Here is a 20,396-nt window from a genome sequence, read left to right on the forward strand (position 1 = left end):
TTCTCTAGTGAGATTTAAGTTCAAACGAACTTTTCGCAATAACAATATCTTTCAATATATAGATATAGAAATATCACTAATAGATATATTCAAATATTATATTTAAACAATAATCTGTTTTAAGATTGTAAGAAAAACATAACTTATATAATACTTGAATTAACCCAATATGATAAATACAATATTTATATCTACTAAATTAAAGATACATAAATATTATAATTATAAATAATACAATATAAATAACTTATAATATATATAACAATATTATAATTATAAATAATATAATATAAATAACTTATAATATATATATAACAATATAATATTATAATTATAAATAACTTATAATATATATAACAATATAATATTATAATTATAAATAACTTATAATATATATATAACAATATTATAATTATAAATACCAATATATAAATAATATAAATAGCAATTATAATTAATTTACAACGATGAACGACAAGTATTACTTCGCCGAACCAAATATTCCCGAACTCTATCACACTAGAACAGTAGACAAATATATATATCACAATCTTTAAAGAAAGACAAATATATATAAGTATAAGTTTTTGGTGTGTTTAAAATTAAGAGACTCAAGACTCTATATATAGGTAACAAAGGAGAGGCATAAACTCTTATTTACAAAACCCAATTTGGTTTTTCCATTCAAATATCCAACAAATATATACTTCGATATATATATACTATAATTATTCCTGATAATCACAAAGAATTAATAAAAATGATCTAAGAGATTTAACACGATGAAAGTATATGTATAATATATCTATATATATTGACCTTTTATATGCGTAGGTATATAATCAAGACTACATATCGCATAGCTAGAGAGAGCAAGAACAGTAGTTAGTAGTATAAATATAAAATAAGATTTTTAAAGAAGAATAAGAAGACGAAGAAGAATCAAGAACAATAGTAGCATATATCGTTTAATGTTAAAGAAGAAGAAGATTACTGTTTAATTGCTAATGGCCGGGTGAGAAGAAGTTGGATGAATGTGTTTATAGCAGAGAAGAATATTTATATATACACGTATGTTTGAAGCTGATCATTGCACGCACGTGTGATTCTTGTTATGTATTTATGTAATATTGTGCACGTGTGAATGATCTGCATTTGTAGAGAAAACTACTAAAGCAGAACTAAAATTAACATATACTAATATGATATCAAGAAACAAAAATACAATGGTGTGTTTTATGTGATATTGAAGAAAGCAAAATAACAATGCTCTAAACTAATACAACATTTTGGTGGAATTTTGTGCTGTATAAATTATTAATACGATATACAGTGTATTATATTATATTTTAAAAAAACGCGACTGTAATAGGCTAGGATGTATTCTATTATTTTTTCTCCTAAGGCTGTATTATATTATCCATTAATCTCTCTCACCTAAACTCTACGATTTTCTCCGTGCCGGCCCTATCTTCCGGCGCCGGTCATCTGTTCCGGCAGATCTCTGAGGTGGGCGGAGTTCTGTGGAAACTTCCAGACGCAGGCCGCCACTTTTTCACGTTTTCTCGTCCTAAGCTTGTGTTGTCTCTGCTGGATTTGGTACGTAGGTTTTAATTTCTTGTTATGGGTTTGGAGTGTATGAATATATTTTGATTTGCTTCATGGAATGTAACTTTCTAACTAAGCGATTGAATGAACCCTTTTCTGTAATTGAACTGATCATATTATGCAAGTATAGAAGAAATGGGAGCAAACTGCAAGTCTCATCGTTTGATCTACTCTTCTCTTCTTGAATAAGCAATACTATATTAAAGATAAAAGGTTAGTCTACTTGAAGATCGAATTCATATCTTAGAAAAAGCCTCGCGGAAGGTTACCGTTGTTACTTGGTGGTGACTGTATGGCTAAAGAACGATCCACATATGTTTTGCATTTAGTACTCGTTCAGCTACTGCTTCTAGGTCACTAATGAGTTTGACATTGGTCACATTATTGCCTGTTTCCCCCTGCCAAGACGTATGACTTCGAGTCGGTGGTGTTATGATAGGTCTGTGTGTCAGTGACTGAATGTTTTTATAAGAATATTGTTGTGGATGTGTTTGCTATGTGTTCTTTTTCCGTGCAAAATTGATGTGTTTTATACATGTATTGTGTTTGATTTTTTGCTTTTAAAATACACCCACCATATGTTTGATCAAATGCCCAACATAGTTCACACTTGAATAAATTCGGTAAAGATTTAAAGAAATTAGTGAATCTTTGATCATCAAAAGTTGCTAGAAGAATGTTTACGTTTTTATGGATGATCTTTTCTTGATGTTTTCCATTACCTTTTTTTGTTCTTTACTTGTTTAAAGTAAAGGGTGTTTGAAAAATGTTGGGTTTTAAGATTGCTTGTCCTACTTTATACTTGGATTATGCTAGATTAATCTGTATGGATAAATTTCTGCAATGTCTAAAGTTTATTGGGAATTTGCTTAGACGATTGTAGGAAAAAAAATTGGGAAGTTCATGCTATATGCGTTTAGATTATGATTATAGAACAAACAAACTATCTGAGAGATGGCTCCTTGTAGACTCTAGTTGGGTCCCTTTCTCAGCTTGGGTTTGCGTCACCTTTCTTGCTTTGAATGTATGTACTATGTAGGGGAAGGCTTGGGTTATGGTGTACATTTGTCCAGCTCATAATATAACTCAAGTGTTGAGTTTGAAGCTTCTTTTTGTGTTTAGCGATTCGAAAGAAATAGAAAATATATATGTGTTTGTATACCTCAAATCTTAATAGCTTATAATATTTTGGCAACTCATTTCAGATAAGTCATTTGGAGCCACTAGTCTCAAATCTTCCGGGAAACATATAACTATTTCTCTCATGTTCTCGTGAAGCATGGCAATAGAAAACCAGTTCTCTTGCTCTTTTCATTCATAACTAAATAGAATAAAACCTTTTGAGTGGATTTGTTCATAAAAATCTCCACTCGCTGCAGCAGAAAACAAAGTTTTATGATGGATTTCTCCACTCATTTGTGTGCATAGTGTCTCTATAATCAGGATATAGATGTAGTAGCCATTCAACTGAATGATGCATTACACCGCATTAGTTTTAAACCCTTTTTTACAACAGTAGTGATCTTGTTTTATAAGCAAATGTACCTGGTGCTTTGTATGTATGTAGAGAAAGGCTTGTGTGTACTCTGCCTTAGTTGCGAGACATAGCCTTATGAGAACATGACTACAAGCTTTGAGTTGTTCTCATTCTCTTGTATATTGGGTATTGTGAGTATTATTCTACTTTGAGATGTTTGTGCATACTCAGCCTTAGTTGCGAGAGGTAATTTCAATGTTAATTTTAATGATATAGCATGTACTAATTTGGGTTTTGTTGAAATTATATTTGGGTCAGAATGATGATATTTCATGATATACAAATTTACTTTTTAGAAGTTTGGGTTGGAATGAGAATGGGTAAGTATTGGAGTACGGTCGAGCTTAGAGTTGAGGTCGGAGTTAATATCACACATGATAGGGCTTAGAAATACATATATATAAATACTAGTGATAGGGCACGTGCCTCCTATACACTTACTGAAAAATGAGTAAAAAATAATTAAAGGTGACCACTCAACTGAAGGTCATTACAAAAAGTCTTTAACGAGACAAAGTTGATTTAGCAATATTATAAGAGTTACCTTCTAAATGACAACAACTTAAAAAGGTAGGACCAAATAGGGTCTCAATCTCAATCAAGATTCTCATAAGGTGCCTTCTAATTGAATCTTTGGAGACAGTAAACTGTAGGCCGAGAAACCAAATCGCATATCTTATGGAAGACCTCCCTTTGATCGTTTTTTACCACTCGACCTAATCCTCAAGGAGTCATGAGTGTGTTTTCACACAGTCAAATCTTTTTCCTCCACTGAATCAATAGGCAAAGACACAAACTTAAACATAAATCTTCTACATCTTATAATCAAACAATAATTATTTAAACTTAAATCCCAAATGTAATAGAAAGCAAATAATCTTCACGCTTGTTTTCTTTCACCAAGACCAATTGTATGGGATTGAACATTATTTTGTTAAGGGACATTATAATATTGTTACTATCATTATAAATGTAGCAGAAATATCATAAAACTTCTAAAATTGAAAACAACAACAACACAAGTTATTTGAAATAAGAAAGTCAATATCCTGTTTTCAACTCGAATATGTATATGGTGTCGAAGCAAGTGTAAGAAAAAGAAAATCACATAAACGTCCACTTGCAACGATAACCTATTTAGGCAAAGAACTTCATACAACATTCAACTCTAGTCTTTCTTGACCATGCTCAGCACTATATTCAATCATGCAAATTTTTGTTTTAGGAAGTCATAAAACAAAATTTATATAAAGACGACTACAGATTATTAAAATAAAGATTTGGTGAATACTATAAAACGATTTATTGTTTTACAAAAGAAAAATACTAAAAATTCCTCATAAAAAATTAAACTAAAAGGTTATAATTGTATATTAAGTAGGAGGGGATTAAGCCTTGGAGTATATGTAAGACAATACAATATTATTGCATACCAAACACAATATAATTTAATAAACATTTTAATACAAAGTCAAACTTAATACATTATAATACAATATGAGGTATAAAAAAGCATTGAGTATTTTAAATGTTACTTACTCTACTCTAAAATTGGGTATGATCTAATTTGCACTTTTTAAAAAAAGATTTTTACATAAAATACTCATATTTGCTAAAAAAAATATTACGTTTTTACGGTCAAATATTTTTTTCTTCAATTTTACGGTTTTAAGAATTTTTTTTTATATTTTGATGGTTTTGTCTTTTTTTTTTCTTGTATCGCTTTCAAGTTGTTTTTAGTTTTTTTTTTATGTTTAATTGTTGTGAGATATATGTATATTGTTTTTTTTTTTATTCAGTGAGTTGTTTTCAAGTTGTTTTTCCTAAAAAAAATAGTATTTTTATAGTTATGAAACTTTGAAAATCATATTTTGAAAACTTAAGTGCAAATTTTTGAAGAAAAAAAATAGGAACCGTAAAAAAAATCATTTTTTCCTTTTATTTAATCTCTATTTTGCAGATAAAAAAATTGACAAATAAAGAGAAAAAAAGGAATAGATTAAATAATTTATTGTTTTTTAAAAATGCGTAATTTATTGTATTTTAGTATAAAATACGATCCTGCTTATTATTATTATTATTATTATTATTATTATTAGTTATATATATTGTGCTATTTACGACATAAGTACCCAATGTTTGGATAAAATACCCGACATGGATCCAAACTATTTTTCAACGAGTAAAGTACTCAAGCATCCAAAAATTGTAATTACATCCAATTCCGTTAATAGGGTCTCTGTTAGTGGGCCATACTAGACAAGCTGGATTATACCTAAGTTTAATTTTAAAATACTAAAAAATTAATTTCAAGTTAGAAAATTAATTAAAAAGTACTCTCACTACAACAAAAAGGCTATGTCGCCCCTAATAATACCCGAAGTCACAGTTGATGGTCATCAGCAGTGACATGTCACCACTAATATTTCGACGCTAATGTGGATTATTAGTGGCGACAAAACAGTCGCCCCTAATAATTAGTATTAGCAGTGACCATTTTGCCCCTAATAAGTTGAATGTCACCCCTAATAATCATGATTCTCATATCATATTTCGCCCTAATAATAAAAAGTCATCCCTAATACTTTTATATAATAAAAAAAATATTAAAATAATATTTTTTAATTTATAATATCAAAATTAAATATGTATAAAATTAATAATTTATTTAAAAAATAATCTAATAATACAATATTATCCAAATTAAATATCCATTCAATAATTTATTAATTAAAAGCTATTGTTTAATACAATAATATATAAAATATCTCAACCTTCAACGTCCTCCGTATTGTTCCCTTCTTCTGGTGCCTGCGGTGCATGTGGTGTGTGCAGAGACATCGCCCATGGATACTGTGGAGGTAACGATGATCCTCCAGGTCCATACATGTATGGATACGGATAGAGCGGAGGTTGAGACAACGACCCACTCGTAAGAGGAGGCAAGGGTTGGGACGAAGGTCCGCTCATATGAGAATGACAAGCCTGGGGGTACGGAAGCATCGACCATTGATACATATATGACTAGGCCGAAGGTTGAGATGGCAAAGTTGGTGCAGGTGTGTTGGGATGGCCTGATGAAGGCTGAGAAACTGAAGCTTGAGACGTGTGTTGTGTTTGAGTTTCAGAAGACGAGCCTACATACTTCTCGAAAAATCGCTAATATGTATTCTGCATCTCCACGTTTTTTGTCGGACGTTTTTCAGGTGGAAGCTGCTGATACACGTACTGAAGCTGTTCATTCATGACCTTCACAATGTCAACCAATTCACGAATTTCCTCAGTCGACTGTTGAGGTGGTGCCTGAGACTGAGTGTTTTGAGATGGATGGTTTAACACTTTTCCCATTAATTTGCGGCCAACTCCTCACTGGTGGCCCCCGCCTTTCACCAAGAACCTGACTTATTATCTTCATTTGATCGACCGAGGAAGAATCATCGGTACCAGATTCAACTGTCTGTTGAGTGTCAGCTTCAAGAGTTGACTTCAACTTAACCTTTTTTTTTTTTTTTAAATATAATACAAAAGAAAAATATAATTATTTGAATTGATAATAAAGTTAAACTTACATAATCTCGTTCAGCATCCTCGTTAATAAATTTCTTGTTCTTTTTTGTCCAGTGATACTCCTCTCATTCCTCAATTAGGTTCGGGTTCAACTATTAAAGAAAATGAGAATGTTAGAGAACTTATAAATTCGTACAACTTAATTAAGTTAATATTTTCACTTACTTTTTCGTGACGAGTGGTCGCTAATGATTTCGTGCCTTGTGTTGTAGAGTACTCATTTGGTCTCAGTTTATTTTGTTCTTAACGAAGCGCACAATAAACTCTGGACTCCTGGAAACTCACAAATTTGTTTCCACTCATCGATGTTGACATCTTTGGGTGAATTCTTTAGGACCTCGCCCTAATCATCTAGTCCTTTGTAGAACTTTTTGAAGTGGGTATGCCACTTAGTTTTCCTATCTCGGTATCTCTCAGTCATCTTAGCATCGATACTGTCAATGAGGGTGGTATAATTTGGCTGCCCATCTATTTGATAGATGTGCTACAATAAAGAGAAAACATGCTAATCATGCTGGAATTATAATAAAATTATCATTAAAGTAAATTCTAAAAAATTTATCTTCACTTTACTAATGACATTGTCCTTATACTATTTTGGGACATTAGTCCAATCCTTGTAATATCCTAGAACTGCTGATGTGACTTGGGTGCCCAAAAGACTCTATCCCGACCCTATAAAGACTTTATCCCGACCCCTAACCTTATAAAGACTCTATCCTGACCCCGACCCTATAAAAGACCTTACCTCGACTCCGACCCTATCCTGACCCTATAAATCTATAAAAAAATATTGGGCAGCATCTCTCTTATACTAATGACCTAGCCATTTGTAAACAGTTAAGAAAACACAATTCAAACAACACACAATAAGTTTCTTCCTTATATCTGCACAACACACAAAAATTTCACAAAACCTACTTCACTATGGATGAATATTTAGGATATTCAAACTCCTTTAACAATAGTAAATAATAATAATAATAAATAAGAGACATATACCAATTAATAAATGATCCAAAAGAAAACGTTCCAAATGAAAATACTCCAAAATTTACTCCTATTTATTTTCTCCAAAAAAGAAAACAAAGTTAATAAAACAAAAAAAAATTATAACATATATATATTTATATACTTATATAAACAAGCACACACATATATATACACATATACACAAACATATAAATATATATCTATACATAAATATTTATATATAAACAAATATACATTTATTAACACACATATAAACATATACATATATATATATATTTATACAAACATATATACACATATAAACACACGACCACACATATATATATATTTATTTATACACACATATAAACATGGCCACCGATTCCAGCCCGTCAAGTACGGCTGCAGAACGGCTCCCGCTTGTGTTTCTTATTAAATTAATATATATAAAATGTTTTGCTTCTAATAAATGGTACCATTGACTGACAATTTTTGAAAAAGTTGCATAGGCCACTGGCCCACCCAATGTTAAAAAATATGAGTAATACTTGTGGTAGCTAGTTTTGTGTACATGTTTGATTTGTTTGGTTTAAAAAATTTGTGGGTCATTGGGATATAGTTGTAATTGCATTTATTAAATAATATTTTATTGTGGGCACAAGGTGTTTTGTGTAATTTATGATAGACGATATAATTGTCACGTAAATATGTTTGGCACAGTAAATGCACGTAAAAACACAATGATTCTAGTTAATTTACACAATAGTTGAACTAGGATACACATTATTTTATTCCTGATTTTTGTCTTTGGTTTTGAGGTATGTAATTATTTGTAAGTGTTTTTTTTATTGTGTTTGATGAAAATGTGAACACTGATTTGTTTGAACTTCGAATAAGAGATAACCCTATGCAACATGTTGATGTACAGAACAATTCTTATAAATTTGGTGACTTTTTTAGCATTTTATCAAACTAAATATGTATGATAGTTACATAAAATATTCTTTGGTTCCGCGCTTTGAAGATGTTACATAAAATATTCTTTGGTTTCGTTCTTTGAAGATGTTTATAAGCATATTTGTTTTGTTTTTATTCCTTTGTGGTATGCTATATCTCGAGTTGTGGACCTTGTGATGTAGATTATCTCAGTCATTTATTTGTCGATGAAAATGTTAAATTCTTTAAATATTGGCTAAGGTAACCATATGGATCATGTCCTTGTAATATAGAAAACTGGTTAGAAATTAACTAGGAGACTTTTGTATCATGGGGCCATCTTCTCATTACTGTCTACTTCTTCGACCTTTTTTATCACTCCACCATGCTTCTTCCTCATCGTCAGTGTTCTAGATACATATATGCCTCCACGACCCAAATAACCTACTCAACTTCAAACCAAGTAAACAGACCACCAATTGATATTATGATCATAACATATTTATTCCCAAATAACCAAATTACAAAATTAAGTATATAATTTGCATAATTATAATTAACTTCTTAGAAAACAAGTATTTGAGCAAATAAAAGGTTACAATCACAATTTACTAACATTGAGCATAATTAATTAACTTCTCAAAAAACTTAATTGTTAGACAAACCCAGCTTTTATTTCTGGTTATATTTTTAATCTAGTACCTAAAGTAACCTTTGATTCGATAGATGTAGATTTAAACAGTCAAATACAAAACCCTCTGGCCATATACAAAAAATGTTTAAAATTTATTTTTTTTATTTTATACCATCATAAACAGCATACAACATGCAAGTAATAATAGAATGGTTCATGTTAATGTTCAGTTTCATGTTAGTGTTGCATTCGTAACGAAGCGGAAACTCTTTGGGCTAGCTTTTATGTAATTTCTATGCTATCAACTATGGAATCACGCGTTGCAGAGGATTCAATGGTGCTCCAAGGAATGCTCTAACCAACAAATACATAAAAACCGAAAACCTAATAAACCCTTACTCAACCGAAAACATAGTAACTTTGTCCAAAAAATAAAACACAAAAATCTCTCAAGGACAACCACTGGAATGGAAAAAAAATACTATAAAAAATAAGAATAAAAAGATTAAAAAAAAAATCAAAGTTACCGAAATTCATACCTCACTTCACGCTATTTTTCAAACTTTCTCATCCAAACTTTTAGTATCGCTTGCCTAAACTAAACCCTGAGAATAGCACTTGCATGAAACAAAAATGGCAGAAGAAGGACCTATAAAACGACAAAGTTTTTTATAAAAAAAAAAACAATTTTGCTTTGAGATGTGCGTATGTGTATTCTTAAAAAAAAAAAAAGGAGAGTTTATGGAGCTTAGGCATAGAGAACTGTAACCGGTTCTCTCCACTATTCAAGAAAGCTCAAAACTTTTGTCATACCCCTACTAAGTAGCCTGTGACTGTCAAATCACTGACACTTGATACTTTTCTTTGCCAGACAGCTCTTTAGCTGTTGATTCAATCAATGGCCATGAATACAACACATGTAACTACATAAAATTTCCTGATTAAGGAGATTGTAGTAAACGGTTGTAATTTAATTGCGAAATGTGTCCCACTACCGTACCGAGCGGGACTAAATCGGGGTCCTATAAACATATACAAATATATATATAAACACATGTAAACATATATATGCACATATATATAATGGACCCCGATTCCGTCCCGCCTTGTACGGAGACGGAACAAGTTTCGTTTTATGATATGGATCGTTGATCTGGTTTTAATTGATCCAACGGTGATAGATTGGTAATGGTTTTTTTAATCTGAGTCGTTGAAGTAATCAACGGCTGGGGCGTGCTCTTCAAAAGAGATTGTTCCCCTGTCAGTTTCTTCCAGTTACAGTCTAGTTTTAGTAGGGGTATTGATGGAGTGAGGCAACCGGTTACTTCTCCACTGTTTAAATCAACTCCATTTTCTCTCTTTACCATTACTCTCATTTTAACCTTTTGAAACAAAACCAGAATTCATCATTCTTTCCAAAATTTCTTCCGTTGCTCGGAAACGACTATGGTGCATGGCTTGATCGGGTCCTCCGACGGAGAAAAGGGAACTGAACTAAGATTTTAAGTATATTGAGGTACGTATTCTAGGTTAGTTGTTTTAAAACCCTCTAATCTCTTTGAAAATTTTCACTAACCTCTTCTGATAGAAAACTAACACTCTGTTTTTTTTCAACATTCTCTTGTTGTTGTTTGTGAAACAGATACATTTATTGGCAGGGTGTTCTGTCATTAAACCCACAGTGTAGAAAGTAGCATTTTTTGTTCTTGAGGTACGAAACTTGTGTTTGTTTCTTTGTATGATATTTTGCCAATGATCTTTAGTGTAAAGGTGATTATTTTGAATAGTTTTTGGGTGAAAAATTGTTTGTGCTTTCTATTCATTTTTTATGTTCAAAATTTCTGATAATGGAGTACTGGTTTAATGTTTTGGCTGAAAATATTTAGTGCTAATAATGCATAATTGCTCCCTCTGTTGGGTGTGGTGTTGTGTTTGATTCCATGGTCTTGAAACTTGTTTGTGCAATTCATTAGTTCATAAGCACTAGCAACTATACTATCTATGTGTGGTGTGTGATCTGGGTCGGGTGTGTCTTCAAAAGTATTTGGCTCCTCCACTTTCTCATCATTGCATGTGATAAAATTGATAATGGAAAAAAGTTTTGAAAAATGTTAAAAACTTGAAGACAAAAAGAACTTAGAACAGGGAAAAAATGAATAGCTTAACACAACTAAATTGGCTATGTGATAATATCAATTACAAAAAACAAATGAAAAGGATATGTATGTATATCATGGTTAGTTAAGTTCCTTATTATTACTAGTGTATTTTCTTGTTGTTTTATAAAAGTATAAAACTAAAGTGTGTTGTTATTATGTTACTATTTAACAAAGTCAAAAATAGTAAAATATTTTAAACATTTTGATAATTGGGTTTTGATGTGACAGAAGGAACAAAATGTGTATTGTATATTCCTTGAGTGAAAGAGTGGAACACAGTACAATGACTATTTATAGTACACGTGAGAGAGAGACTAGGACACTTGTCAATACAATAGCAAAATAAAAGAGCCAATTACAGAGAAAAACAGAGAGTATTTTCTATTGTTTAACAACCCCCCGCAAACACACGGGGCTGGGAAGAACCGTGAGTTTGGTGCGTAACTCTTGAAATCGAGAAGCAACTAGAGGCTTCGTGAGGCAGTCAGCAACTTGGTTATCTGATGGTGTGAAACAGAGCTGAAGATGACCGCTTTTGACTCTCTCGCGAACAAAGTGATAGTCGATTTCGACATGTTTGGTTCGAGCGTGGAGAACAGGATTCGAAGCAAGATGGAGGGTTCTCATATTATCACAGTGAAGCATAGGGGGAACCCAAAGAGGAAAACCAAGTTCGGCAAGTAAAGATTGAAGCCAAGATATTTCAGATGCTCCATTGGCTAAGGCACGGTATTCCGACTCGGTACTCGAACGGGAGACTACTTTCTGTTTTGCGGATGACCACGAGATGAGATTAAGACCTAAGAAAACACAGTAGGCGCTTGTACTTCGATGATCATCGGGGCAAGAGGCCCAATCAGCATCGGTAAAACAGTGAAGTTCATGAGTTGTATCGGGTTGAATGAGTGTACCGAGGTGTGCCGTACCTTTGAGATAGCGAAGAACCCGCTTTGCCGCTTGATAATGGACACTTGTGGGAGCATGTAGAAACTGACAAAGCTTGTTCACTGTGAAAGATATATCTGGGCGGGTTATAGTGCAATACTGCAAAGCACCAACAAGACTATGATACGGTGTTGGGTCCGTGAGTAACTCCCCATCATACAGAGACAAAGAGGACAGAGCCATCGGGGTTGCCACGGGTTTGGAATCAAGTAGCTGGGTTTTTGTGAGGAGGTCCCGAATATATTTAGTCTGTGATAAATGAAGGCCAGCAGTGGAACGATGTACCTGAATACCGAGGAAAAAGTGGAGAGGCCCGAGGTCCTTAACTGCAAACTTTGTGTTTAGAAAGGACAATAACTCAGCAATAACAGAATCAGATGAACCAGTAAGTATAATGTCATCAACGTAGATGAGAAGTAGAACCACGACAGTTTTGGACCTGTAAATGAAAAGAGAAGCATCGGCCTGTGAAGCAACAAAACCCAAGTCAAGAATAGTCGTGCTTAACTTGAGAAACCAGGCTCGCGGAGACTGTTTCAATCCATAAAGAGACTTGGACAGCTTACAGACATGATTAGGTTAAGCTGAATCTACAAAGCCTTGGGGTTGCGTCATGTACACCGTTTCAGTAAGATCACCATGAAGGAAGGCATTTTGAATGTCGATCTGTTTTACAGGCCAATTGAGTGAAACGGCAAGAGAAAGAACTAGCCGAATAGAGTTCGGCTTAATCACGGGGCTAAAGGTTTCGTGATAATCTAGGCCAGGTGTTTGGTGAAACCCCTTGGCCACCAAACGGGCTTTATACCTCTCCACCGAGCCATCAGCACAAAGTTTGATGCGATAGACCCATTTGCAACCAATTATACGAGCTCATGTAGGCAGAGGAACAAGAACCCAAGTGCCTTGTGACTTTAAGGCATTAATCTCGGTACTCATAGCGGCATTCCAGCGGGGATCGGCACTAGCTTCACGAAAAGTGGATGGTTCAACCGGGGTACCTACAGCCACACTGAAAAATAAACGGGGCTTGTGAATGCCCGATTTAGCTCTAGTAACCATGGGGTGCAAATTAGTAGGGGCAATGGGAAGTTCATGTGGACCGTGCATATCAACCACAATGGGAATTGTTGGGGGTGAGGTAGGCGAGGAGCTGATTGTAGAAGGACTGTGAGAGGAAGGAGAGGAAGAAAGAAACTGAGGAGTTGCGCGTGAGGGTGTGGGGGATGTAATAGAGGCCGTGGGGGGTGGAAGAGGGGACAATGGGGCAGGGGGGTAGGAGACGGGTTAAGGGGGGGAACATGAGTGGTTGTCAGGATGGAAAAGGGGAGAGAAGCGACAATGGAATGAGGTTGTTGGGCAGGAGGAGTGGAGGCCGAGACCGAAGAAAAGGGGAAACAGGATTCATTGAAAATAACGTGACGAGTGACAAAGATGCGAACGGAAGTGGGGTGGAGACACAAGTAGCCTTTGTGTTTGCTACTGTAACCGAGAAAGGTGCAAGGATGAGATCGAAATTCAAGTTTGTGGTGATTATAGGGACGGGGGAAAGGAAAGCATTGACACCCGAAGACACGAAGGAGAGAATAATTGGGAACTTTGTGATAAAGAAGTTGGTATGGGCTGGAGTAACGAAGGACACGAGTTGGGAGGCAATTGATTAAGTAAGTGGCCGTGGAAAAGGCATACGGCCAATATGAGAGTGGTAAATGAGCATGAGCAAGCATTGTTAACCCGGTTTCAACAATATGATGATTTTTGCGTTCCACTCGACCATTTTGTTGCGGAGTATGGGGACAAGAGATTTCATGTGTTATGCCATGAGTGGTGAAAAATTGAGAAAGGGGTCGATATTCACCTCCCCAATCAGTACGAACAGTTTGTATATTTGAATGAAATTGTGTGGAAATTAAATTTCGAAAAGTAAGAAAGGTATTAAAAGCTTCATCTCGGGTAGGAAGCAAGTAAAACCATGTAAATCGAGTGAAATCATCAATAAGCAAGAGAAAATATTTAACACCAGTAATTGATGAAACTGGGGCTGGTCCCCAAATATCTAAATGTATTAGTTCAAAAGGCTTGGAAGCCTGAGATACAGAGTTAGGAAAACTCAGCCTATGAGATTTTCCCAATTGACAAGAGGTACAAAAGGATAAACTATCTTTTCTTGGAAGCGAAAAATTACAAGTAGAGGAAACATGTGAAATAACATCGGAAGATGGGTGACCCAGCCGAGAATGCCAGAGATCGATAGACGTCTTGGTGGAATAGAGAAGATGAGGAGGGGCCGAGGTAGAGGACTTGGGCGAAGAGGTGACACGGTAGATCCCTTGATCAAGAAGACCTTTGAGAAGGATTTGATGACTGACCTGGTGTTTGACAAGAAAATGAGTTGGGTGAAATTCAACATATGCATTATTATCTTGACAAAGCTGAGAAACGCTAATAAGATTTTTGGACAGAGTAGGAGAATAGTATAGACGACAGAGTTTAAGGGATTTAGAGAGTGAGGAAGGTAGATGTGCAGAGCCCACATGAGAAATAGGATCAGACTTACCATTGCCCTTAGTAATTTGATCAGCACCAGTGTATGGTGCGGCTGATTCCAGTAAGTTAAGGTCAGGGGTGAAATGATGGGAAGCACCCGAGTCCATGTACCAAGCAGAGTTAGTGAGCGTGTTGGGGAGTGAGGGAGTTGGCAGCAGAGGAGGAGCGGGGGATGAGGTAGGGGACGGGGCATATGACTGTGGTCTTTGTTGGGTAAAGTATGCATTGAACGGTCTCAGGGATGAGGAGGGTTGGAAGTTGAAGTTGGCACGGTGGTAACACGTTAGGGCAGTGTGACCCATTTTGAAACAAATTTGACATTTAGGTGGTCGGGAGGGCAAACGAGAATTAGGAGAAATCTAGGAAGAGGAGGGTCGGGATGGGGGCCGGGGTGAGTTATATTGGGGTGAAAATGAAGAGGCAGTAAGGGAAGAGGGGGAGGGATAACGTGGTGGTGGAGATGAAGTAGGCGGTTTTGGTTTCGGTTTAGGAAAGGGGAGTTTGGCGAAATTGGCTTGAAGGGAGCTAAGGGAGGCCATGGCTGTTTGGCATTCAAGACGGGCTTCATAACTGAGGAGCAGAGCATGCACTTCTTCAATTGTTGGTGGAATAGGCTGAGCTAAAATAGGTGTAACAAAAGCGTTGTACTCAGGGCCAAGGCCGTTTAGGAGGTAAGAGAGATGATCTTGAGGGGAGATGGGTTCACCAACAGAAGCCAGAGTGTTACACAGAGATTTCAATTTCTGCAAGTATACCAAAGTAGTAAGACCATCTTTCCGTAGAGTTTGTAATGCTGTGCGAAAATCTGAGCTGCGAGCAAAAGAGGCAGCAGTGTAAGTTCGTTCAAGAGAGACCCATATTTCAGCTGCAGTGGTGAAGCTCACGATCTGCCCAAGCAAGGAGTCGGAGAGGGAGGCATACAACCAGCTCATGAGGAGTCTATTGCATCGATGCCACGCTTGAAACTCTGGATTCGGTTGAGAGGAGCCGGGGCCGACGAACTGAGATGGACATACCACAGTGCCATCAATGTATCCTTCAAGACCATTTGCAATGATGATGTTCTGCATCTGCATTCTCCACACTAAGTAATTAGAATCATCAAGTTTGATAGAAATAGAATGGTTAAAAGAGGGAAGGGTTGGGGAAGAAGATGAGTAAGGGGCGGGTGAGAAAGCAGGGGTGGCGGCGGCATGAGAAGGGTTTTCAAAGTTAATGATGGTAGGGTTTTGAGGGGGGTTTTTGGTATTTTCATCTTCCATTGGTGGGGTAGAACTAGTACTGCCTTCGGATGCCATTTGGTAGGCCTGATACCATGACAGAAGGAACAAAATGGGTATTGTATATTCCTTGAGTGAAAGAGTGGTACACAGTACAATGACTATTTATAGTACACGTGAGAGAGAGACTAGGACACTTGTCAATACAATAGCAAAATAAAAGAGCCAATTACAGAGAAAAACAGAGAGTATTTTCTATTGTTTAACATGATGCCTGAGTGCACCATACTGTGTCTTGACATTGCTTGAAAGTTGTGGTTGGTCTTAATGATAAAAAAGGTCCCAGAAGCAAAATTTTATGTTACTCATTATTATGCATATGATAATTGTTATGAAGAAGAAACTATGGAAGAATGGCTATGGTCTCCTAATCTATTATTAGACCCAAGAAAATTATGAGAGCATGTTAGAGTTTACTATTTATATGTATATCTATAGTTATGCAGTAGGTGATTTGAAAAGTTCTTATTACAAGTACTAATTGGAATTGAGTTTACATTCTCAAGAGTGAACCAGTAGTATATCATTTGAAGATAACTAAGTCTATGCATGAACCACTCCCATATTACCACATTCTTTAAATTCATTATATATGTAACACCCTAATTTCTCGTAAATTATTTAATCTCCACAACCTCTTTTCATAATCATAATCAAAACTTTAACTAACCCATCACGTAATATCTTAGTTTCCATTTTTCAAGACTAAAAATAACAAATAATCTCCAAATCATGTCTAAAAACAGAGAAAGCCTATTTATTTATCTTAATGCTTCATAAATGCTCCCATTGCAACTTGTTTTGGCTGCCCAATATTCGTGCCTCGGCTCATTTTCTTAGCTAATCAACTCACAACTTCCACATTCACAACTTGATGCTGATGCAAGGCTTAAAAACTATAAAAGATATCCACTAAAATGTTAGCAAATATTCATTACTGTAGTACTGTCCTCTCTTTGTTGTTAAATTGTAATATGTACTTGTAAATGTATCTTTTGTAAGTAGCAATTTATTGGGGACAAATTATTAAAAAAAAACTAATATATATATTTTTTAAAATGCTGGCAACTCCAATAAAACAGTGAGGATTAATTTATTATATGAACTAGAGGTTGTATAAGTTTACAAGTAGAATTGTCCTTAATTTTGGAGCTAATTCTCGAATTTTTGCAGGCTAAATTGTTTAGTTGTTGCCTGAATCCCTGTGCTAGTCATAACTGATTAATTATTTTCAAATGACGATTAAACGGAAGCGCGGTGCTGTGGCTATTAATGATAAGGTGGCTAAGAAGGGTGTGGTTAAGAGCGAAAGGGTCGCTGCTAAGAAGGACAATGCGACTGATTTAATGTGGGTATTTGTTACCAATGTCTTTTTCAATTAGTCTGTTGAGTATTGATTAACTGGCCACATTATTTTGTATTTAATGTTTACTATGTTCTATTATCTTAGGAGTGTTACAATTGAGAAAATGGCAGCAGAAACATCCCGAAAAATGGAGGCCACTATAAGATAGCAGAATCGAATTCATCTCGCAGGGGTATGATACTGTACTTGGAATATAATCACACTTTTTATTTTTCATGTGTTATTTATTAGTAATGATTAATGCTATTATTTGGTTTCGTGTAGATGCAAAAGGTTCTGGTTGGAAAGTGGAGGGCTGCTTTCAATACAGCCTCCCTAAGCAAGTCTGGAAAAAAAAAAAAAAGCAATTAATATAGCTTCTTCTAGCAAGTCTAGAGAAGATAAGGTTTGTATAGAGGTTGATTCATGTGAAATAGTCACAAGATGTTCCTTTGAACGGGTAGTTAGGATAGTGAGTTGCTTATCTAATATACAAAAGCAATGGTAGTAGCGATAGGATTTGGTTCTTATTTAAATGTAGATTCTCCACATGTGTACAGTCCACTAGTTCAGTGGCTTGTTCAGGGGGTTGATGTGGGTAGTAACTGTCTCAATCTGTATGGCCAGAAGATTTTATTATCGAGTAGGATTTTACAACGTGTAATGGACATTCCGAATGGAAACTTGCCCATTAAAGTTGATGAAAGGGTCCGTGATAAGGATCTGAAGGCTAGGATCTCGGGTGGCAAACCTCGAATCTCTCTTGCAATAGAATTTTTGAAATTTTTTGTACATAATGGTCCTTCCTGTACGCATAAGACAAGAAATTTTTTGAAATCATATATGTTGAATATAATATTCTTTACAGTAGTTATCTACTTTATAAATTTACTTTTAACACGTTATCCCATTTTGTTTCCTTTTTTCATGCATGCTTCGTGTAGTGCAAGGGTTTCCTCTTTTATGATAATACAATGTTTAATTTCTGCTGGATAGAAAATAAAACACTTCAGACTGAGACTAAAATAAATACTTAGTCTTACCTATGTTGAACATAAAAGACAACATGATAGCAAAATGGAGTACGTATTTTTAAAGGTAAAAAAGAGTTAACCTTTCTCTGAACTCAGAGCAATAAACTCAAATACATTCCATTAACTCATGTTTATTAAATGAACCCTATCTTTCTATTCAATCAAACATGGCTTTACCTGATACGTTACTAAAATAAAAATACATTATAAAAAATCTAGTGGTGATATAAAATGGACCAACAAGTGATTATTGCAGCTCTACCATAATATAAAACTAGGCAGATTTCACTCTTGTTGTAAAGTATCTCTGAACCGTGTGGTAACTCACTACAGATGTCGTCTAAAGACTTCACAACCCCCACCCAAACTGTGACGATGAACAGCCCATCTGGGTCGAAAAGTGTTCGTCGTTCAACTCTTGCTTCAGTCCGTAGTAGGCATCTCCATTCGGCTAGTACAAGTGGATGTACAAATTGCGTCATTCAAAAGTCACTCCGAGCTCGAGACCGACGTCTGCGTGGTGTTGGTGGTTTGCATGCAAAGAAGGGACATCTTGCATCTCTGGAGCTAGCTGGCATGTTGTATGCCATAGTGGAGGTTGCACAAGCTTGCATTGAGAAACTGAGGGAAGTTGAGGAGCACATTGAGAGGGCTGCTGACTTAGGCGACTTGGACCTTGACGATCCAGATGTCGTTCAAATTGACTGAGATATGATGGAAAACTTTCCTCCTTTGTACTACTTCTAATTATTAGCATTAGAATAAAGATTCATAGACTCATTTCATATGGTGTATGAAGCCATTATTGGTGATCCATGCATATCATGCATTTGGAAATACCTTGGCATTAGGATAACTAATTTGGCATCATTAGATGTCCTTTTTTATTTGTTACCACGTATGGTTTAAAATGATGAGGAGTAAATGATCTTGATTGTAACTTTTTTATGAGTATTAAATGTATTAAAGTTCCTTTATATTTCTCTACAAGTAACTTTTTGTTCATTTTTTTAAAAGTGTTCTTGAGTTTTTAAACAAGTTGTTAGGAAGAGCCATGATAAGTAGTCAATAAATAACATTAAAGATTTAGTCAGGAGAAGTCATCCAAAACATCACCATAAACGGCAAAATACAACAAAACATAAATAAGAACTTTCAAATCCATACAAATAACTTCCAACTACTATCAAAAGACATTCAAGTAGACCATCCTAAAAATTAACACGACAAGAGAACACTCAATTCATACATATTAATAACTTCCAACTACTATAAAAGAAATACACTACAAATAGAATGACTCTAATTTTTCCCGTCTCCTCCTGCACTATCTTTGACATCCTCCACGTTGAAGTTGGTCTCTTTCTTCTCATCACCCTCTTCTTCAACTCCTTCGTCGTCTTCTTCACCAATGTTATTCTTGAAAACGTGTGTGTCGATAATGCATCCACAGCCCACAAAATGTTGTTTCAGAGGGTTAAATGAGCCCATCTGGAATGAGTTGTAAGCTCCGACTGCCTGAACCAAACAATGATAAGGGATTAAAATGTTGTCATCAGTCTTCAAGAACTCTTCATGGGCAACTTTCCAGTTGGTGAACACACCAAATCTTGGCCCTTTGAATAAGACATAGAACATGGTCACTCCCTCCATATGCAACTAAGAATCTTATACTGGAGCAAATAACCAATCCTAGAGATTTTCTCAAATTTAAATACTCTAGGAATGGCACAAACGAATCATGGCATTATGTACTTATATTCAAATGGTAGAAATGGTTACTCTATGTTTTTTTTAAGATAAACGTTGGAAATTTAATTGGAACTAAAATA

At 35.1% G+C, this 20,396-nt stretch overlaps 1 protein-coding gene and 1 long non-coding RNA gene across 2 annotated transcripts; one reads left to right on the forward strand and one right to left on the reverse strand.

The window, feature by feature from the left end:
• The first annotated feature begins 1,255 nt into the window (after positions 1-1,255).
• LOC133789504 (uncharacterized) lies at positions 1,256-3,356 on the forward strand. The gene is made up of 2 exons (XR_009873585.1): positions 1,256-1,599; positions 2,814-3,356. It is a non-coding gene; the product is annotated as an uncharacterized LOC133789504 (long non-coding RNA).
• Positions 3,357-11,794: 8,438 nt separating this feature from the next.
• LOC133791489 (uncharacterized mitochondrial protein AtMg00810-like) lies at positions 11,795-13,468 on the reverse strand. The gene is made up of 2 exons (XM_062229415.1): positions 13,256-13,468; positions 11,795-12,889 (listed from the first exon to the last, which is right to left on the reverse strand). The coding sequence occupies exons 1-2, from the start codon at positions 13,466-13,468 to the stop codon at positions 11,795-11,797; spliced, it is 1,308 nt and encodes a 435-aa protein (XP_062085399.1).
• Between the last annotated feature and the right edge of the window lie 6,928 nt (positions 13,469-20,396).

The sequence above is a fragment of the Humulus lupulus genome, chromosome 7 (genome assembly GCF_963169125.1).
Source record: "Humulus lupulus chromosome 7, drHumLupu1.1, whole genome shotgun sequence".
NCBI lineage: Eukaryota > Viridiplantae > Streptophyta > Magnoliopsida > Rosales > Cannabaceae > Humulus > Humulus lupulus.

What these genes read in the sequence shown, in the direction of transcription:
- LOC133791489 (XM_062229415.1), bottom strand. Translation starts at nt 13,468, where the DNA reads ATGCACGGTCCACATGAACTTCCCATTGCCCCTACTAATTTGCACCCC. An exon ending in TAAAGTCACAAGGCACTTGG is followed by an intron (nt 12,890 to 13,255) that starts GTTCTTGTTCCT and finishes GGATTGAAACAG; the next exon opens with TCTCCGCGAGCCTGGTTTCT.